At 38.8% G+C, this 20,427-nt stretch overlaps 1 protein-coding gene across 1 annotated transcript; it reads left to right on the forward strand.

Annotated features, from left to right (window-relative positions):
- The first annotated feature begins 6,751 nt into the window (after positions 1-6,751).
- On the forward strand, positions 6,752-20,390 carry lix1l (limb and CNS expressed 1 like). Its single transcript, XM_062056498.1, has 6 exons — positions 6,752-7,296; positions 14,761-14,924; positions 15,018-15,158; positions 17,056-17,151; positions 18,421-18,498; positions 18,985-20,390. Exons 1-6 carry the CDS (start codon positions 6,948-6,950, stop codon positions 19,234-19,236), a joined length of 1,080 nt encoding a protein of 359 aa, XP_061912482.1. The 5' UTR covers positions 6,752-6,947; the 3' UTR covers positions 19,237-20,390.
- Positions 20,391-20,427: the final 37 nt, after the last annotated feature.

Genomic DNA, 20,427 nt, shown 5'->3' on the forward strand with positions numbered 1-20,427 from the left:
TGGATATTTATATATGTATGTATGTACATTTCATATTAAAGGCATTTTAAAATGATCAATTCATCCTACACAGTAAAATGTACAATTACATTTTCATTATTGTTTCTTAAAGCGGCTGTTTGCAACTTGCGCAGTTAAATTTTTACTCCAAAAAATATACCGCAAACACCATCGGCCAGCTGAGGGATGTCAAACTCGTTTATATTATGGGCCACATCACACTTTTGACTGCCTTCAGAGAGCTGCTTGTAACAATAAATGTATCTGAATATTAATGTATAATCCATCCATCCATCCATGCTATCCATGTACCTTACATGTTTAAACAATTAAAACTAAAATAAATCATTATTATATATATTCATGTTAATATTTAAGGTAGCTAATGATCAGGGCAGTAGACATCTAGCGATTAGCTGCGTTAGCTACCAGCTATTGAATAACGTGCTAGTTTCCAGCTGGCAATTAGTGCTCTAGTTGACAGCTGTAGGAATTAGCTACGAGTTGGTGATTATGAGTTAGTTCGCAGGTTGCCAGCTGCTGTACTGTATTTCTCATATATTGTAGTATTGCACAATAACAAAGTACCTTAGGATGAGTTTATCAAAACACAATCAATCAATAAAACACAATCACAATTTTCAATCAATTTGGGGGCTCTTGGCCTGGAAAATGTGTAAGACCCACCTAGCTTATGCATTTGATTATTTTTTTTTACATATGAGTTGATGGATAGCTTAATTTGAAATCATAATACTTTTTTTTTTTTAAAGAGTATATGTTTATCTTTTTTACAATTGGAATAGCTTTTAATGTTGCTTTTATGATGAACTTGATGCTTCTTGGTCGGTTGATCCGCAATTTTAAAAATGTTTCGTATCATATCTATTCAGATGATATTCAACTCCATTGCTCCTTCAATTTTTGAGAGTTTCACTTTGTAATCAGAATTATTGGAATGTGTATCCTGTATCAAAAACCGGTTCTTTGAATTTCCTTCAGATACATTAGACTGAACGGAAACTCTGAAATTTCTCCCGATAAAAAGATCCCCCCTGATCAAGAACTCCCTTGGTGCTCTGGGTGCATCTGTTAAAACCAGCCTCAGAAACCTGGGGTTGTGATTGATCAGTCAGTGTCTTTGGACTGACCAAAAACGGTTTTTATCACTTAAAAAAATTCTCTAAAGTGAGAAATTTGTTGTTAAAATCAGATCTCGAAATGATCATCCTCTGTTCATCTGGTCTTGCAATGACTATTGTAGTTGTGTTTTCACTTGTTTCAACAAGTCAACTCTAAATAGACTTCAAATTGTACAAAATGCGACTGCCAGACCTTTGCCTATTGCACCTAGAACCGCCCACGTTACCCCCATTCTATCCAGTCTTTGTTGACTTTCAGTCAAATTCTGCATATAAGATTTTAGTCCTGACTTTCCATGTGTTGCATGGTGTAGGGTTCCCTAAGTATAGCGCTGATTTGTTGTGCCCCTACACTTCAGGGCGCAGCCCTCTGCCTTCAGGCCAGGGTCTCTTAAAGATCCCAAAAACTCATTTTAAAACCTTAGCTGTATCCCCCAGACTCTCCATGAGCTTGGCTGTGTTGACTCTTTTAAAAAGCATTTGAAGACTTCACTTTTTAGAACAGCTTTTAGTTGATGGACTTTTTAACTGTTTTAATTTAATTGTTGTTTTAATGTCCCTGTAATTTGTGCATCACTTTGTGGTTTAGGGTTAGCACGGTGGGAGAGGGGTTAGTGCGTGTGTCTCACAATACGAAGATCCTGGGTTCGATGCTGGGCTTGGGATCTTTCTGTGTGGAGTTTGAATGTTCTCCCCTTGACTGCGTGAGTTCCTTCCGGGTACTCCCGCTTCCTCCCACCTCCAAAGACATGCACCTGGGGATAAGTTGATTGGCAACACTAAAAAATTGGCTCTGGTGTGTGAATGTGAGTGTTGTCTGTCTATCTGTGTTGGCCCTGTGATGAGGTGGCATCTTGGCAAAGTTCCACTAATAGTCACACACACACTAGGTGTGATGAAATGACTCTCTGCATTTGTCAAGGGTGTACCTCGCCGACCGCCCGAATGCAGCTGAGATAGGTTTCAGCAACCCCTGCAACCCCATAAGCGGTAGAAAATGGATGGATGGACTTTGTGATTTATATCTGTGAAAAGCACTTAATAAATAACATGTAGTTATTTTACTTACAATTGTATTTTAAAAAATGCTTTTGGTCAAGGAATTTGGTTGGCATTCAGGCTTGTCACTCACCGCTGTCTCGACACATGCACAGTACATGCAGTACAAAAGCAGTCCAAGAGAAGCAACTAACAATTTGCAGTCATGTTATTATAGAACAGGGGTCACCAACGCGGTGCCCGCGGGCACCAGGTAGCCCGTTAGGACCAGATGAGTAGCCCGGCGGCCTCTTCTAAAAATAGCTCAAATAGCAGCACTTACCAGTGAGCTTCCTCTATTTTTTAAATTGTATTTATTTACTAGCAAGCTGGTCTCGCTTTGCCCGACATTTTTAATTCTAAGAGGGACAAAACTCAAATAGAATTTGAAAATCCAAGAAAATATTTTAAAGACTTGGTCTTCACTTGTGTAAATAAATTCATTAAATTTTTTACTTTGCTTCTTATAACTTTCAGAAAGACAATTTTAGAGAAAAAATACAACCTTAAAAATGATTTTAGGATTTTTAAACACCTATACCTTTTTACCTTTTAAATTCCTTCCTCTTCTTTCCTGACAATTTAAATCAATGTTCAAGTAAATTTGTTTTTTTATTGTAAAGAATAATAAATACATTTTAATTTAATTCTTCATTTTAGCTTCTGTTTTTCGACGAAGAATATTTGTGAAATATTTCTTCAAACTTATTATGATTAAAATTCAAAAAAATTATTCTGGCAAATGTAGAAAATCTGTAGAATCAAATTTAAATCTTATTTCAAAGTCTTTTGAATTTTTTTTTACATTTTTGTTCTGGAAAATCTAGAAGAAATAATGATTTGTCTTGGTTAGAAATATAGCTAGGTCCAATTTGTTATATATTCTAACAAAGTGCAGATTGGATTTTAACCTATTTAAAACATGTCATCAAAATTCTAAAATTAATCTTAATCAGGAAAAATTACTAATGATGTTCCATAAATTGTTTTTTTAATTTTTTCAAAAAGATTCGAATTAGCTAGTTTTTCTCTTCTTTTTTTTCCGGTTGAATTTTGAATTTTAAAGAGTCGAAATTGAAGATAAACTATGTTTCAAAATTGAATTGTCATTTTTTTCGTGTTTTCTCCTCTTTTAAACCGTTCAATTAAGTGTAAATATCATTAATTATTAATAATAACATAGAGTTAAAGGTAAATTGAGTAAATTGGCTATTTCTGGCAATTTATTTAAGTGTGTATCAAACTGGTAGCCCTTCGCATTAACCAGTACCCAAGAAGTAGCTCTTGGTTTCAAAAAGGTTGGTGACCCCTGTTATAGAATATACAGGTACGGTACATTTAATTATGGTTAACGTTAGTTGCAAAATTTTGCTAAATCGCTATCATTAAAGCTAATGCGCGTGCGTGTGTGTTGCATACGGGTATCATGTACATCATCATGTACAAAAAGCTGGAAGAGTATGTTTACAACACATTGGAAGTTGGTGCCATCGAGGAATTTATGCAAAGGTTGTAAATAGCCTCTTTACTAGTGTGTGATTTCTACACATTTTTGTTAGCTTTAGTTTGGGTTTTACTATTTTGCATATATTTTATATTCAAATATACAGTCGTGGTTAAAAGTTTACATACACAAGTTGTAAAGAACATAATGTCACGGCTGTCTTGAGTTTCCAATAATTTCTACAACTCTTATTTTATTGTGATAGAGTGATTGGAGCGCATACTTGTTGGTCACAAAAAACATTCATGAAGTTTGGTTCTTTTATGAATTTATTATGGGTCTACTGAAAATGTGACCAAATCTGCTGGGTCAAAAGTATACATACAGCAATGTTAATATTTGGTTACATGTCCCTTGGCAAGTTTCACTGCAATAAAGCGCTTTTGGTAGCCATCCACAAGATTCTGGCAAGCTGATGGTTGAATTTTTGGCCACTCCTCTTGACAAAATTGATGCAGTTCAGCTAAATTTGTTGGTTTTCTGACATGGACTTGTTTCTTCAGCATTGTCCACACTTTTAAGTCAGGACTTTGGGAAGGCCATTATAAAACTTTATTTCTAGCCTGATTTAGCCATTCCTTTACCACTTTTGACGTGTGTTTGGGGTCATTGTCCTGTTGGAACACCCAACTGCGCCCAAGACCCAACCTCTGGGCTGATGATTTTAGGTTGTCCTAAAGAATTTGGAGGTAATCCTCTTTTTTTTTTACTCTCTGTAAAGCACCAGTTCCATTGGCAGCAAAACAGACCACATAATTTTCCTCCAGAAGGTCTTATCTTTGTCCATGTAATGTCAGATGAAACAAAAATGTTGCTGTTTGGCCGCAAGACCCAGTAATATGTTCGGAGGAGAATAGGTGAAGTCATTTAATCCCATGAACACGAAGCCTACCATCAAGCATGGTGGTGGTAGTATGCTCTGGGCCTGTTTTGCTGCCAATGGAACTGGTGCTTTGCAGAGAGTAAATGGGACAACAAAAAAGGAGGATTACCTCCAAATTCTTCAGGGCAACCTAAAATCAGCCCAACAGGACAATGGCCTCAAACACATGTCAAAAGTGGTAAAGGAATGGCTAAATCAGGTTAGAATTAAGGTTTTAGAATGGCCTTCCCAAAGTCCTGACTTAAACTTGTGGATAATGCTGAAGAAACAAGTCAATGTCAGAAAACCACCAAATTTAGCTGAACTGCACCAATTTTGTCAAGAGGAGTGGTCAAAAATTCAACCAGAAGCTTGCCAGAAGCTTGTGGATGGCTACCAAAAGCGCCTTATAGCAGTGAAACTTGCCAAGGGACATGTAACCAAATATTAACATTGCTGTATGTATACTTCTGACCCAGCAGATTTGGTCACATTTTCAGTAGACCCATAATAAATTCATAAAAGAACCAGTGTTTTTTGTGACCAACAAGTATGTGCTCCAATCACTCTATCACAAAAAAATAAGAGTTGTAGAAAGTATTGGAAACTCAAGACAGCCATTACATTATGTTATTTACAAGTGTATGTAAACTTTTGACCACGACTATATTCTTTTATCATTTTCATTGATTTTATAATACTCTCTTTCGGTCCACTCTACTCTAAAGCCTATCCATTAGGTCTACTCTTTGGAACTTTGAAATCTTTTTTTTTGCATATACTGCAGGACCATAGTTGATCAAATATACCTTCACTTCAAAAAACAGTGTTGACTTTACACATGTGCCATTGCGACAGACCTGCTGAGGCTATGTGGATGCAAACCTTTATACCTTTGCTTTGCATGCAGTCAGGCTATCTTTATAGCTTGCAGTAAAGTCATTAATCCTCAATCACACCGTGGCCCCGAGCCCCGAGATGATATAAACGCATATTTCCAACGTCAGGAGACCATGTGTGCTCGTACATAAAACAACAATGGCCTCCCTTTTGTATTCTAGAAGCCCTCGATCAAAGCCAGATGTGGAAATGTGCAGCCTTTTTCCCCTTAAGTTTCAGCATTTGTTCATCACTGGGCTGGATGGCAAATTATCAGGAAAAGACACTGAAGTATTATAACCAAACCTGCAGACAGGGGCGCCACTAGGGATTTTGGGCCCCATGAAAAGAATCTTTACAGGGCCCCCTGTATTATAATGTCATCATCATTAGGGGCCTCTCTGGGCCCCCCTCCATCATGGGCCCCTAGAATCAGTCTCCTTTACCCCCCCTTTTCGGCGCCCCTGCCTGCAGAAAACTTGTTTATTATACACTCATCAACTCATTATGGCTTGTTTTCTAACATACACACATGATCTCATTCAAAGGCATGAGCAAACCTTTGAAACATTTTAATGATTGACCTTGCGAAGGGTTCACAGTGGGTTATTTTATAACATTTGTTATTCTTAAACCACTACCACATAAACAAAGTTTTTATTTCATACTTTTGAATATTTGCACAAAAACAATTGAAGAAAATGTCCTGTAAGGCAATAATTTGCATATTTGTGGCTAGTAACAAAAACAATATTCTGATAGGTTGTGTGTTTACTGCAATCTGGATCTACTTTTCAAAGCAATGTTCAATTTTTTCCTCCTCTGGCTTCTTCCCAGATTACAAAAAGAAGATTTACACAAGAAATGAGAGAGGGGAGGAAGAAAGAGGGTAAAAAAAAAAAAACTTTATGTTCCATTTCCTCTCTTTTCTCCATCCCTAATTCGGCCGGTGCTCATGCGTAGTCTTGTGGGTTGATCACCTTTTATCTTGATGAATTCTGACGCAAACTGGCTTTTTGGAGAGGAATTAATGACAATTTGAGTTGTTCTGTGTGTAAGGGGCCAGACTGAAAGGAACACAAGGAGGAGGCTCAAATTTCTTTGGCCTAATATTTATGCCTTCCACTGCTGCCTTCAGGTTCTTTGTAAAAATCTGAATTGTGAAAACTCACCGTTCGGAGCTAATTTGGTTTAACGTGTGTTTATTTATTGTAACACAAAATATACAGATAGTTAAATGCTGTGTGTGATATTATTGTGTTGTTTTTTGGTTCAAATTGCAAAATAAATTTAAGCAAAGCTGTGGTGATGAAGTGTATTTAACGAGTGTCCTTAAAGGCAGCATATGGCAGTCCAGAGAGGATGCAGCCCAGAACAACGGACAAGTACAGCTGTGGGTCCAGACTGACAAAACCCACCTAAATGGTCTTAAATTCTGGACTTTCTTAATCCAGAACCAACCCGCTCTTTACTTTGTTCCGAACCCAACCGGACGAAGACTTCCAAACGTCGCTTTTGGACAATGGATTCTCACGTCCTCAACATCCGCATGAATCACAGGCTCCAACCGGGCATCGGCTTCGGTTCCGGGCCGACAGGGACCCTCCGCTCGTCGTCCCTCCGGCCCGGCGTTACGGTGCCTATCCCGCCGCTCCTGTCCTCCCCGGCTTCCCTCGCTGTCTCCTCGGGGCCTCCGCCTCCGCCGCCGCCGCTGCAGCTCCACAGCCTCTACGGCGGAGTCGCCGGAGTTGGAGCCGGCCTGGGTCCCTCCGTCCCCGGCCAATGCAACCCTGGGAACCCGGCGGTGCTGAAGGAGGCGGTGGAGGCTGTGGTCCGCAGCTTTGCCAAACACACTCAGGGCTACGGGAGAGGTAAGAACCTTTTTTAATTCACCGACATTTTTATACACTTTTAACGGCGCCGTCTGTTGTTTGGAAATGGATCATAAACATGAGCAACATTCCTTCACGTCTTGCATCAAACTATGCTCATGTTTTCGTCGCACTCTAAAAAAGTTGAATCACAGCACATCTCAATGCTTAGTGTAACATTTGCTTCAGTACAATTCATTAGAGGATTAAGTACTGTACCAAATCTTATAAGAAGGGATTACATTAAAGATCAGTGGACATTTATTTCATTTCAAACAACTTTGCTAACTACTGGCACTGCACAAACAGTACATTGACTTTGAGGTGGCAAAAGTGCATTAATACAAGACAAATGTGTAGGTAAACAACTAAAAAACACTATACACTGCTAAAATTCAACTCTATTTTATAGGTAAAATCAATGCAAATATGCAGTGCACTTCTGCCCTGCAATGTACAAACCCCGTTTCCATATGAGTTGGGAAATTGTGTTAGATGTAAATATAAACGGAATACAATGATTTGCAAATCCTTTTCAACCCATATTCAATTGAATGCAATACAAAGACAAGATATTTGATGTTCAAAGTCATAAACTTTTTTTTTTGTTGCAAATAATAATTAACTTAGAATTTCATGGCTGCAACATGTGCCAAAGTAGTTGGGAAAGGGCATGTTCACCACTGTTACATGGCCTTTCCTTTTAACAACACTCAGTAAACATTTGGGAACTGAGGAGACACATTTTTTAAGCTTCTCAGGTGGAATTCTTTCCCATTCTTGCTTGATGTACAGCTTAAGTTGTTCAACAGTCCGGGGGTCTACGTTGTGATATTTTAGGCTTCATAATGTGCCACACATTTTCAATGGGAGACAGGTCTGGACTACAGGCAGGCCAGTCTAGTACCTGCACTCTTTTACTATGAAGCCAAGTTGATGTAACGCGTGGGACAACCTCCCGGCAGAGATTTTCTCCCGACAAACTCCCGGTATTCAGCCGGAGCTTGAGGCCACGCCCCCTCCAGCTCAATGCGGACCTGAGACTGAGTGGGGACAGCCTGTTCTCACGTCCGCTTTCCCACAATATAAACAGCTTGCCTGCCCAATGACGTCATAACATCTAGGGCTTTTTGAGAGTAGAGTGCACAACTGCGCACACAACAAGGAGACGAAGCAGAAGAACGAGGAAATTACAGACATGGCGACGCCGTCGACGAGCAAGATGAAGAAATACGCTTGCAAGTTCCAAAACGAATGGAAACAAGAATTTCGGTTCATCCAGGACAGTTCGAAGGGGAAGGTGTATGTTGCCTGTAAATTTTGTAGAACAGACTTCTCCATTGAACACGTGGCCGAAATGATATACTCATCATGAACGGAGAAGTTAAACAGGACAATACTGCCATCTAATGGATAGCCACCGGAACACTGAAATTCAAGTAATTATTTTATTTATATGTAAATAAAATATATATATATATATATATATATATATATATATATATATATATATATAGAATTCACTGAAAGTCAAGTATTTCATATATATATATATATATATATATATATATATATATATATATATATATATATATATATATATATATATATATATATATATATATATATATATATATATATATAGCTAGAATTCACTGAAAGTCAAGTATTTCATATATATATATATATATATATATATACATATATGAAATACTCGAGTTGGTCAATTCTAGCTGTAAATAACCACGCCCCCAACCACGCCCCCCGCCCCCAACCACCCACCCCCGACCAAGCCCCCCACCCCACCCCTACCCCCCACCTCCCGATATTGGAGGTCTCATGGTTGGCAAGTATGCTAATACACCCCCATACCATCACAGATGCTGGCTTTTCAACTTTGCGCCTATATCCAGATGGTTCTTTTCCTCTTTGGTACGGAGGACACGACGTCCACAGTTTCCAAAAACAATTTGAAATGGGGACTCGTCAGACCACAGAACCCTTTTCCACTTTGTATCAGTCCATCTTAGATGAGCTCAGGCCCAGCGAAACCGACGGCGTTTCTGGGTGTTGTTGATAAACGGTTTTCGCCTTGCATAGGAGAGTTTTAACTTGCACTTACAGATGTAGCGACCAACTGTAGTTACTGACAGTGGGTTTCTGAAGTGTACCTGAGCCCATGTGGTGATATCCTTTACACACAGATGTCGCTTGTTGATGCAGTACAGCCTGAGGGATCGAAGGTCACAGGCTTAGCTGCTTACGTGCAGTGATTTCTCCAGATTCTCTGAACCTTTTGATGATATTACGGACCGTAGATGGTGAAATCCCTAAATTCCTTGCAATAGCTGGTTGAGAAAGGTTTTTCTTAAACTGTTCAACAATTTGCTCACGCATTTGTTGACAAAGTGGTGACCCTCGCCCCATCCTTGTTTGTGAATGACTGAGCATTTCATGGAATCTACTTTCATACCCAATCATGGCACCCACCTGTTCCCAATTTGCCTGTTCACCTGTGGGATGTTCCAAATAAGTGTTTGATGAGCATTCCTCAACTTTATCAGTATTTATTGCCACCTTTCCCAACTTCTTTGTCACGTGTTGCTGGCATCAAATTCTAAAGTTAATGATTATTTGCAAAAAAAATGTTTATCAGTTTGAACATCAAATATGTTGTCTTTGTAGCATATTCAACTGAATATGGGTTGAAAATGATTTGCAAATCATTGTATTCCGTTTATATTTACATCTAACACAATTTCCCAACTCATATGGAAACGGGGTTTGTATGTAACTGTATTGTAAATTAAAACAGCATTTTTAGAACTTTTTTACATCTGATACAAATATTGGAGCCTACAGTATTGGCCGAAAACAATATTAATCCAATACGATATCAGTACATACTTTTATTATTGTATAGTGTGGAATGTTAGAAAACGCTTCATCAAATGAATTCATGCAGGTAGATATGAAAAACTCTAACCTATGACAATGCTTTTGAAGTTTGTTTTGGTGAAGCTTAGTGGTCACAATAATTAATTAAATTAGGGTCAGTTGAGGGCAGCACGGTGGTACAGGGGTTAGTACGTGTGCCTCACAATACGAAGGTCCTGGGTTCAATCTTGGGCTCGGGATATTTCTGTGTGGAGTTTGCATGTGACTGCGTGTGTTCCGGCTTCCTCTCACCTCTAAAGACATGCACCTGGGGATAGGTTGATTGGCAACACTAAATTGGCCCTAGTGTGTGAACGTGAATGTTTTCTGTCTATCTGTGTTGGCCCTGCGATGAGGTGGCGACTTGTCCAGGGTGTACCCCACCTTCCGCCCATGTGCAGCTGGGATAAGCTCCAGCACCCCCTGCGACCCCATTAGGGACAAGCGGTTGAAAATGGATGAATGATGTGGACACTTTTGTTACTAGATACTTTTTAATATGCTTCTGCCTCAAGAGACTATCTGTAAGTGATATGCAACAAATGATTTGATACTTGTTTATATTAACGATAAAAGGCAATAATGTTCAACTAAGGATACTTATTACGTATGTAAAGCTTGTGTGCTTTCGTGTGCTTAGCTGTTGTGTAGCTGTTAGCTACAAGTAGCCTATAGCTTACCATGTTAACCTGTTGAAAATGACTAAAATACAAGAAAAGACCAACCTCGTGTGCTTTTTGGACGCACTGCAGGACTCCTTATATCGGAGCTTTTATCTGACATTGTTTTTTTGCTGATATCAATATTGGGTCGGGTCACGCTTGATTATTTTACTTGTAAAGGCAGCGTTTTTAGGTACATTTTGTGAATTGCAGTGTGTAAGTGTACTTAATGTTTGGACGGGCGAGCGTTTTTAGTATACAATCGTCCCTTGTCTATTGCAGCTAATTGGTTCCAGCCATGATCGCGATAAACACATTTCCGCAAAGTAGGATTATTAATAAAATTAATATTTGAAATGGTAGACCATTGAAACAGTTTACGACATTCCAAATACATGTTTTTTTTTACATTATAAATCCGCCTAAACATGAACTAACACCCTTTTAGTCACCTACACCAGCGATTCTTAAACTGTGCTACGTGTACCACTAGTGGTATGCCAAAGAATCACTCGATTAAAGTACAGTGGTTTGTTATCCTATATTCAAACACAGTGTTACTGTTTGAACTGTGTGTAATGTTACAGGGGCCAAAAAATATATATATATACTTGTTAAATAAAACCTGCCTTGTTTTATAATTGATACTACTACGCTACTGTATTTTAATGTTGGTCATTATGGTAGTACTTGGAGAGACACGTTCTTTTCTGAGGTGGTACTTGGTGAAAAAGTTTAGAGATCAACTGACCTACACCCAATGTACTAAGTACCCTTGCGTGTGTTCTGCTGTAGATTACAGTACTCACTTGTAGATCGGAGGATCCTCCAAGCGCCATTGCCACTAAGACACGGCCACACCATGGAAATACTTTGTCACATCCTGGGTAACTTCTCTAAGTCTAACTGGGCTTTGATCGCTGAAGATACGAACGTGTGTTTTTTGCAAAAACTTGGTCAACTTGACAGTATATGGAGCTACGATCATTAGCTGTGTTGTTAGCATTCCGTGTTAGCATTGTGCGTCTGCACTGTCATTCCACATCGATCCCGTCAAAGCGGTTGTCATTGATGAAGTGAACCTTCATGAGTTAATCTCCATGTCGCATTGCAAAGACAGCTGCTGATAGCAGTCTTGTTGGCAATAATGGTGCTCTGAGTCACATCGAGTCTTGTCTTGTCTTTTGAAATTGCTTGCGCCAGTCAAAGGCAGGCATTAAAGATGAAGTGCATCAAAAAGTTGTTCTACCAAAAATTGGACAACTTGGTTGACGCGGCAAAGATAGAAATAGGGACACATTTATTTAGCCGCTGTTAGCATTGCTTACCCTTAACCCAGAAGCAGCAGTCCCGAAGGGTGAATATTTTTTAGCGTTTGCCACAACATGATAGAGAATAAGAAATACTGCATTGTAATACATATAAACATAAATAAGACTTAATTTAACACTTAAAGTGGCTGTTTGCAACTTCTTCACAGTACCATTTTTTCAAAGCAAAAACATATAACACCGGCTAGCTAATGTTACCATTATTGGTTTAACAGAACACATATGTTTGAACATTGTCTATATTTTTCACAACTACAAAGTTTAGTTAATAAAAAAATTTACCGGCCAGAATAAAATGATTGTTTTTTTACGGCTGTCACTCACCCGGTCTCACCAAGGCATATGCGCTGGCACGTGCACACATACACAAGCAGTCCAAGAGAAGCAATGAACAAGTTGTAGTCATGTTGTTATCAATCAATCAATCAATCAATGTTTATTTATATAGCCCTAAATCACAAGTGTCTCAAAGGGTTATGAGGGTGGGATATACTTTGTAAAATACATGGGAAAGTTAGCGCCCTCTCTGTATCTGTGTAAATCATGAAAAAAGCCCCTTTAATTTAAATGTAAAATATGTAGAATATGCATTTAAAAAATGTGAATCTGCAATCTAGTAGAGCTGTGATATTTGAAGGAGCGACTGTATTTAGGGTAATGGTGCACTACTTTGCAAAAACACCTTGTTTAAAGTGTAATATGAAAGCATAGCTTAATAGTAAATCATTGTATTCATGCAGCCAACTCTCTTTACATGCATCCTGGCCATGTTTAAAATGAACACACTGTGCTTGACAATAATATCAATGATCTGTTTTAATTTAAACAATATGTTCCTTAATCATTCTGTTTGGTAGTGGCGTAGAGCTATTTTTGACCTGTGCAGCAAAACAAGGTCAAAATAGAAAAAAAGCAAAAGCAGAGAAGTGTGGCTAATGTTGTGACGAGTGAATTCAATAGATTTGGGCTTGGAAAACATGTTTTTAAGATTCCATGATATAAAGCCTATATACTTTGTTATCTTCTGAATAAATAATTTCTGTACACAATGCTCTTTACTTACAGGCCACCTGTTTAAAATGAAAACACTGGGCCTCACAGAGACATTCTTTTAAATTAATTAGAACAATGTGTTCATTATTATTGTGCCTTACAGTGTTGTAAGAACTGTTTTAACCCTCCTGAGTAAATTTAAATCAAATCAGTCAAACCATTATTGTACAAACTACAGCCATTGTACAAATACTGACAAATTCCATCACAACAGGGCGTTATTACAGTTGTAAAGGGAGATTTTTGGATACATCTTGTGTATTGGGACATCTTTATTTGTGCGTGTATCCAATGGTGTAAGTAGTGAGTGTTTTTAAGGTTCAATAATATGAAATTATAGATGATTTGTGCACATATATTTTGATTTGTGAGGTTAATTTGTGTCTTTATTACAAAAGCTTTTTTGAATACTGAATTTATGTAACTGAATTTTTTGTGTTTGAATTTTGAAAACTGCATTTTTTACATCAAATTATGCAAACAATTTCATAAAATAAAATGTGAGCAAAGTCTATGTGGTAAAAAATTCCGTTTGTTAAAATACAATGTTTTAAAATTCTGTGTAAAAAAATCAGTGCAGAAAAAGATGCAGTGCAGAATATTGGTTGCTTCAACAAAAGGAAGGAATATTTCTGCACCAAATTTTTTACACTTTTTACACAGATTTTTTAGACACCCAAATTTTTATCCAATTAAATTGTCAGCATAATTTGAGTCTACAAAATCGGGGTAAAAAAGCACTGCAGAAATATATACTATATATTTTTAACTAAGAGCAACAAATATTTCTGTACTAAACTGTTTTTTGCTGACAATTTCATTGAATAAATATTGTGAGCAAAATGAATGTTTAAAAAATGAATGTGTTTAGATACAGTGTTTGAAAATTCAGTGTTTGAAAATTCAGTGCAGAAATATTGGTTGTTTAAAAAAAAAAGAAGCAACAAACAAAATGTATACGCAAAAAAGTGAGGTACATTAATGCCGTTTCCAAAAACATTTTTGTAATAAAGACACAAATTAACCTCCATAGTTTTGCTTGAATCAAACAATAACAATATTATGATTGTAGGTAAGCTTTGCAGTGAATATATTTTTGATGTATTTGAAACACTACAGTTGTCACTGATGTCAGAGAGGTAGTATTCAGTCAACAATATGCTCATTATTGTAGTTTGCGGTGCATAATGAACTGTGCAGAATGAAATCTACTGGCATAGTCTGGAATCCTTAATAACCTGAAGAACTCGGATGTGGCTGATCATCCTAAGGCCAAGTCAATAAAGAATCGGTCGCTGCGTCATGATTTACTGTGGGAGAACACAAATGTTTACTCAGCCAAGCTCAGAAGCAGGCCGCCCACGTTGGCCGCTATCGCCTCACTGGACCCGTCCAAAACCACTTTGGCTCTTTTTTTGCTGCCTGTTCAATAAACGTGTACATGCTCCACCCTCCATGAAGCTTCTCTCCTGTTCCTGCAGTCAACGTGGTGGAGGCCCTGCAGGAGTTCTGGCAGATGAAGCTTAGCCGAGGCGCTGACTTACGCAACGGAGCGCTGGTTGTTTACGAAATGGTGCCGTCCAACAGTCCGCCGTATATCTGCTACGTGAGCCTCCCGGGAGGCAGCTGCTTCGGAAGCTTCCAAGTATGACATCTGCACTAATGCTTAACTCGGCCCCTTGTTTCATGGGCAAACACTTGAAGTCCAACTCTCATACTTTTTTTTCTCTCTTAACAGTTCTGTCCCACCAAGGCTGAAGCCAGGCGCAGCGCAGCCAAGATCGCCCTCATGAACTCTGTTTTTAACGAACACCCATCCCGACGCATCACAGACGAATTCATCGAGAAGAGCGTCAGCGAGGCTTTGGCATCCTTCAACGTAATTGAGTGAAGCCGTCTCACTGCATGCTCAGATACATCATATTGGCAGTTCTCTTTTATAGTGGCCCCACCTATGGGTTAAGGGGAAAATGCTTTGGAAGACCTGCTAACAACACAGCATAAGAATGTGATCTGTTATATGACACGTAGCAACCAGTAGAATTCCCCAATTTTTCTCGCTAAAGTGGTAATTTTTTTCGATGTCCCTATAAAAGCGCTAACGCCCTAAGATCAGTAGGTCGTGAGTTCAAACCCCGGCCGAGTCATACCAAAGACTATAAAAATGGGACCCATTACCTCCCTGCTTGACACTCAGCATCTAGGGTTGGAATTGGGGGTTAAATCACCAAAAATGATGTGGCCACCGCTACTGCTCACTGCTCCCCTCACCTCCCAGGGGGTGATCAAGGGTGATGGGTCAAATGCAGATAATAATTTCACCATACCTAGTGTGTGTGTGAAAATCATTGGTACTTTAACTTTAAAACAATGCGTATTGATCGAGTCAGGTTGCTTTCGTGGTGTGGCCAAATACATCTAGCTGCGGCCGCAGACACTCGTAAGTCGCGCCCACTTTAAACCTAATTTCGAATTGTCCCTCTTCCGCCTCCCCTCTCTTACTTGTGACTCGCCCTTGGCTCTAGCATCTAGTACCATGGCGGAGTATTGCCAATACTTCTCTATGCATACGGACGTCGATCGAGTCGCCGTTTGCCAGCAGTGACGTAAGGCAGGTGCAATAAATGTTTGTTTACTTTCAAGATGCCGTCACATGCGATGTACAGCTTTGCTTGTCCTCTTTTTATTTTTTTCGCCTGTCTTTATTAAGAAGACTGTTTGGAAGACAACGTTTTGGCGAATTATGCAAGTGCTGTCGGTATGTGGTATGTAAAATGTGTTTTAATTGTGTATTTGCGTTCAAAGCCAATATTTATGTGCAGTAGCAAAGCTTTGAAGTCTGACTAAACCACCAGTGTCATTAATTATGAAAATAATTAATTATGCTTATTACTTAGATTTGTACGCTTCTCTGGGTTTCTGATCTGCCATCTTTTTCCTCGCACTTGATCGTGTGGTGAGGTCTGCGAGCTAACTTCGCTCGGAGGGAGGTACTTCGCCCTTTTTGGTTGACGTAAATGCGCAAAACCAAGAAGAGGGCAAAAACAAGGGCTGAGGAGGGGTATTCGAATTGAGCCTAAGTCTAAGTCTCATCCACTTAGACATGCCCACAGTGGTGACGACAGAAGAGAAGTGTGTCTAAAACGGAAGTGAAGCTGGAGAGAAAACGTAACACTGAAATCAGAAAAAAAAAATACTGCATAAGTTAGGGTTAGGGCTTCATAATCAGCTGAAAAAGTAATCCTTTCAACCAAAATAATAACAACCATAGGGCGTTGCATTAGCCATCTTGGATCACGTTACAAATCAAGTATCCACTTTCACATTGTCACATCTTTCAGACATGGTTCACATCCATTGTCGTCCCCACTGTGGGTGCAACTTCCCCTGAATTTCCACTGAATGTGAAACGACCGCGGACCGGCTTCACAGCAGGAGGGCACCGCCATGCAATCCCCACCGCCGTTCTGTTGCAGCTCTGTCGTGCAGCGAAATAGCGCTGACTTTTACGAGATCTCAGGAATTTGCGCATAATCTCATGATAGGGGAAGTAGTAATAAAGCCACCCACAAAAAGTTCATTCTGTCCTTCCAGAAAAACAGAAGCAAATAAACTCGGTCCTGCCTTGATAAACTACCTTATTTTTTGCAGCAAGCAACAATACAACACTAACATAATCGGTGTGATCAGTTGTATGACGTAGCATCTTTATGAACGTGACTTGTTCAGTGATATTTAGCAGCGATGTCACATCAACAGTGTGCCGTCTCTCACAGGGAAATCGAGAGGAGGCTGACAATCCAAACACAGGAATTGGGGCGTTCCGCTTCATGTTGGAATCCAACAAAGGAAAATCAATGCTGGAGTTTCAGGTCAGTTATACAAAAACAAAAAGAACATGTGAATGTTATTTATGCACATGAAATGGTTTGCTAATCCCTTTAGCTGCTATTATGGATCATCTACAGGTGTAGTATTGAGGATTTTGACCCTTTTGGTGCACCATAGTTTCTCTGGCAAAAGCAAAAGGGCAAAACAGGGTTGTACATTCACATAAATTGTAGAGAAACTAGAGATTGTACAATGAATAAGATGCTATGATATAGGAAAGATAAGAATAATAATAAAATCTAATTAAAATATAAAAATAAAAAACAAAAAAAGGCGCATATGATTTAAAAAAGTGCATTATTAAATATGTTTGCACAAAATTAAAGGGTAAATAAAGATGTTTTAAGATTTAAAAAATGTAACTGATAATAGACGAAGCAGTGATGAACGAAAGGCAATGTAAGAAAGTAGGTGTTTAAAAAAGACAGTAGATAGCTTGTACAGTGTTAAGGACAATACAATGGTAAAATAAATATCAAGTTAGAAATAAAAATAAATGGTAAAAAAATCTTAATAATCACTGCAAATGACAGGTGTATAAACATGTCAGCCCAGAGGCTACACAAATCTTTTCAAACTTGTAACAGACATGAATCACAAAAATAAGTAAAAGTTTGTGTATGTATAAAAATAGAAAATTATAGTCGTAATCACCATGATGTAAATGTATGATAAGAACTTAATATTTTGAAATAAATAAAATGGGGAATTAAGGCAAATAACTGAGCAATTCGGGTAGGATGAGTTTGGAGGGTAGGGGGTGGGCAGTGCTGGGCAGTAACAAGCTACATGTGGCAAAGCTACGTAGCTTAACTACAATTCCCAGTAGCTTGGCTATAGCTTCACTAGTTTTTGAACAAGTAGCGATTACTGTAGCGTAGCTATTTTTAAACTCATGTAGCGAGGTAGCTTACATCAAAGCTACAAAGAGAAAATGGACTGCGAATCCAGGCCAAAATAATATGAAGAAATTATAATGACCTGGATGACTGAGAACATCCATACATACGGAGAATCCAAGCTGGAATCCTCTCCATTAGATACAATACGCACATACGGTGCGTTCACTTGCACATTCAGTGTGTGAATGTGTGTGTGTGTGTGAATGGGTGAATGTGGAAATAGTGTCAAAGCGCTTTGAGTTCCTTAGAAAGGTAGAAAAGCGCTATACAAGTACAACCCATTTACCATTTACATGCATGTGTCGTTAGGCTTTACACTCAACCTTTTCCTCTCTGTGCGTGTTTCAGGAGCTGATGACAGTTTTCCAGCTCCTCCACTGGAACGGAAGCCTGAAAGCCATGAGGGAACGCCAGTGTTCCCGTCAGGTAGCGTATCCCGTCTTAAACAAGACACATGGTTTCAATCGTCACGCTGTAGCGCCGTGCTTAGCGGTTTGAGGGTTTTTCCCACACACAAAACATCTCTTCTCACACATGTTGCCGTTCAAGTTAAATTAGTTTGGGTAAATCATTCTTGGAAATTTTTTTTATAACAACATATTTTATATTTTCATAAATAATTAAGTTTAAATTCAAATTGGTTGAATTACGTATTTATAAATAATTCTCAATTCACAGTAAAGTATTTTCTTTTATATTCATATACACATGATTTTTTATTATATATTTTTTAAGATTGTTTATAACAATATTGTTTAATATGTAATTATTTTGTAATAATACTTTGAAATTTTAAATAACAAATGTGTCTTTGTAATTTTTTTATTTGTATTTAGCTGATGATTTTATGGTGTAAATAAAGTCCTCAGTCACACAGAAAAACCTCACAAAAACCTTTGTCTCGCCTCGCAGGAAGTGCTTGCTCACTACTCCCACCGGGCGCTGGATGACGACATGCGCACCCAGATGGCGGCCGACTGGGTGAACCGGGAGCAGAGTGTAGCCAGCACCATCGCCCAGGAGCTGGCGTCCACCGAGCGCGAGCTGGAGGAGGCCAGGCTGGCCGGGCGAGAGCTGCGCTTCTACAAGGAGAAGAAGGACATCCTGATGTTAGCTGTGGGCCAGCTCAACGCCGCTAACGCCGCCACGCTGCCCGCGCACTAAAAACGCCTCCTGCCGCCAAAAAAGCCACGATTGCTTGTTACCTTTTTGGTGCCTCGTCATTACAAAATGCGCTTTTTTTTCCTTGTCAAATTGCCGCACCAGCTGGCTGGAGTTTACATGTTGTCTTGCCTCACAGCTGCTTTTTCATCTGGGAATGTGCGAGGCCATCAAAACTATTTAGTGCTCATTTCTGTGTTTTTTATTAGCGTGGAAGAGAAATGCGCAGGATTGTGCATCATAATATGGGTGTGTGCATCAGAATGTACGTTTTCCCAGTCCACCGAAGGACCTAAAAACATGTTGTTCCAGCAATTTAGACTGTTGACTTCTCCGGTCACAAGGTTTTTATTTGACTTGTTTGCTTTGAGCAAGTGCGTCACGTGCGAGTCAATTAAGTCAACACAACACACGCGGCAGTGTAACAGAGCTGTAGCGCTTCAATGCTCTAAATGTGATGAACCCACATTTCCTTGCTTGTTTGGACTGTTTTGTTGAATGAGTTGATGTGGGCATGAGTATTGCTGGTTGAACAGCAGCAGGCTTCAAAGTTGGATTAATGCAGAAATGCATATTTTAAAAAAAGAGCAAAAAGCACAGTAAATGCTCAATCTTTATATGGTGTTTATAATGGTGCCTTTACAAACATGGTAGCAGGCGTACTTGCTTGAATCCCTTTTCCCCTCCCATTTCCTTTAATAAAACCGTGCCACTATTCAGTTGAATCCAATGTTACTGAGGAGCAGCAGTTGAAATATGCCTGCAAGTCATTTGGTCACCATAGCAAAACGCTTCGAAGTTCAAATGGCGCCGTGAACAATAGACCATTCATGTGCTGTAATGCTCACTTTAACCTCAATTTGGCAGCTCTGTTTATATCCCGGGCCTGCCTTTCATTCCCATGACTTTACTATTGTATGTCTTTTTTTTTTAAACATAAGCCATCTTTCTGAGAAATACATTCATGTGTGATCCTTATATTGAGGGCTTTTAACACAAAACATTTTGCCTTGGGTGCATAGTATTTCTATTACGTCATCTTATCCAAACAGTATTTTGGTGTTTGTAAAGAACGTATCCAGGTCATTGTGTGTATTTTTATGAGTGTTTTGTATTCAATGTTTATACATTTAGTAGATTTATATAATAAATAAAATTATACATGTTTACACATCTGAGTGCTTTCATGTAAGT

Source organism: Entelurus aequoreus, linkage group LG08, assembly GCF_033978785.1.
Source record: "Entelurus aequoreus isolate RoL-2023_Sb linkage group LG08, RoL_Eaeq_v1.1, whole genome shotgun sequence".
In the NCBI taxonomy this organism is placed as follows: Eukaryota; Metazoa; Chordata; class Actinopteri; order Syngnathiformes; family Syngnathidae; genus Entelurus; species Entelurus aequoreus.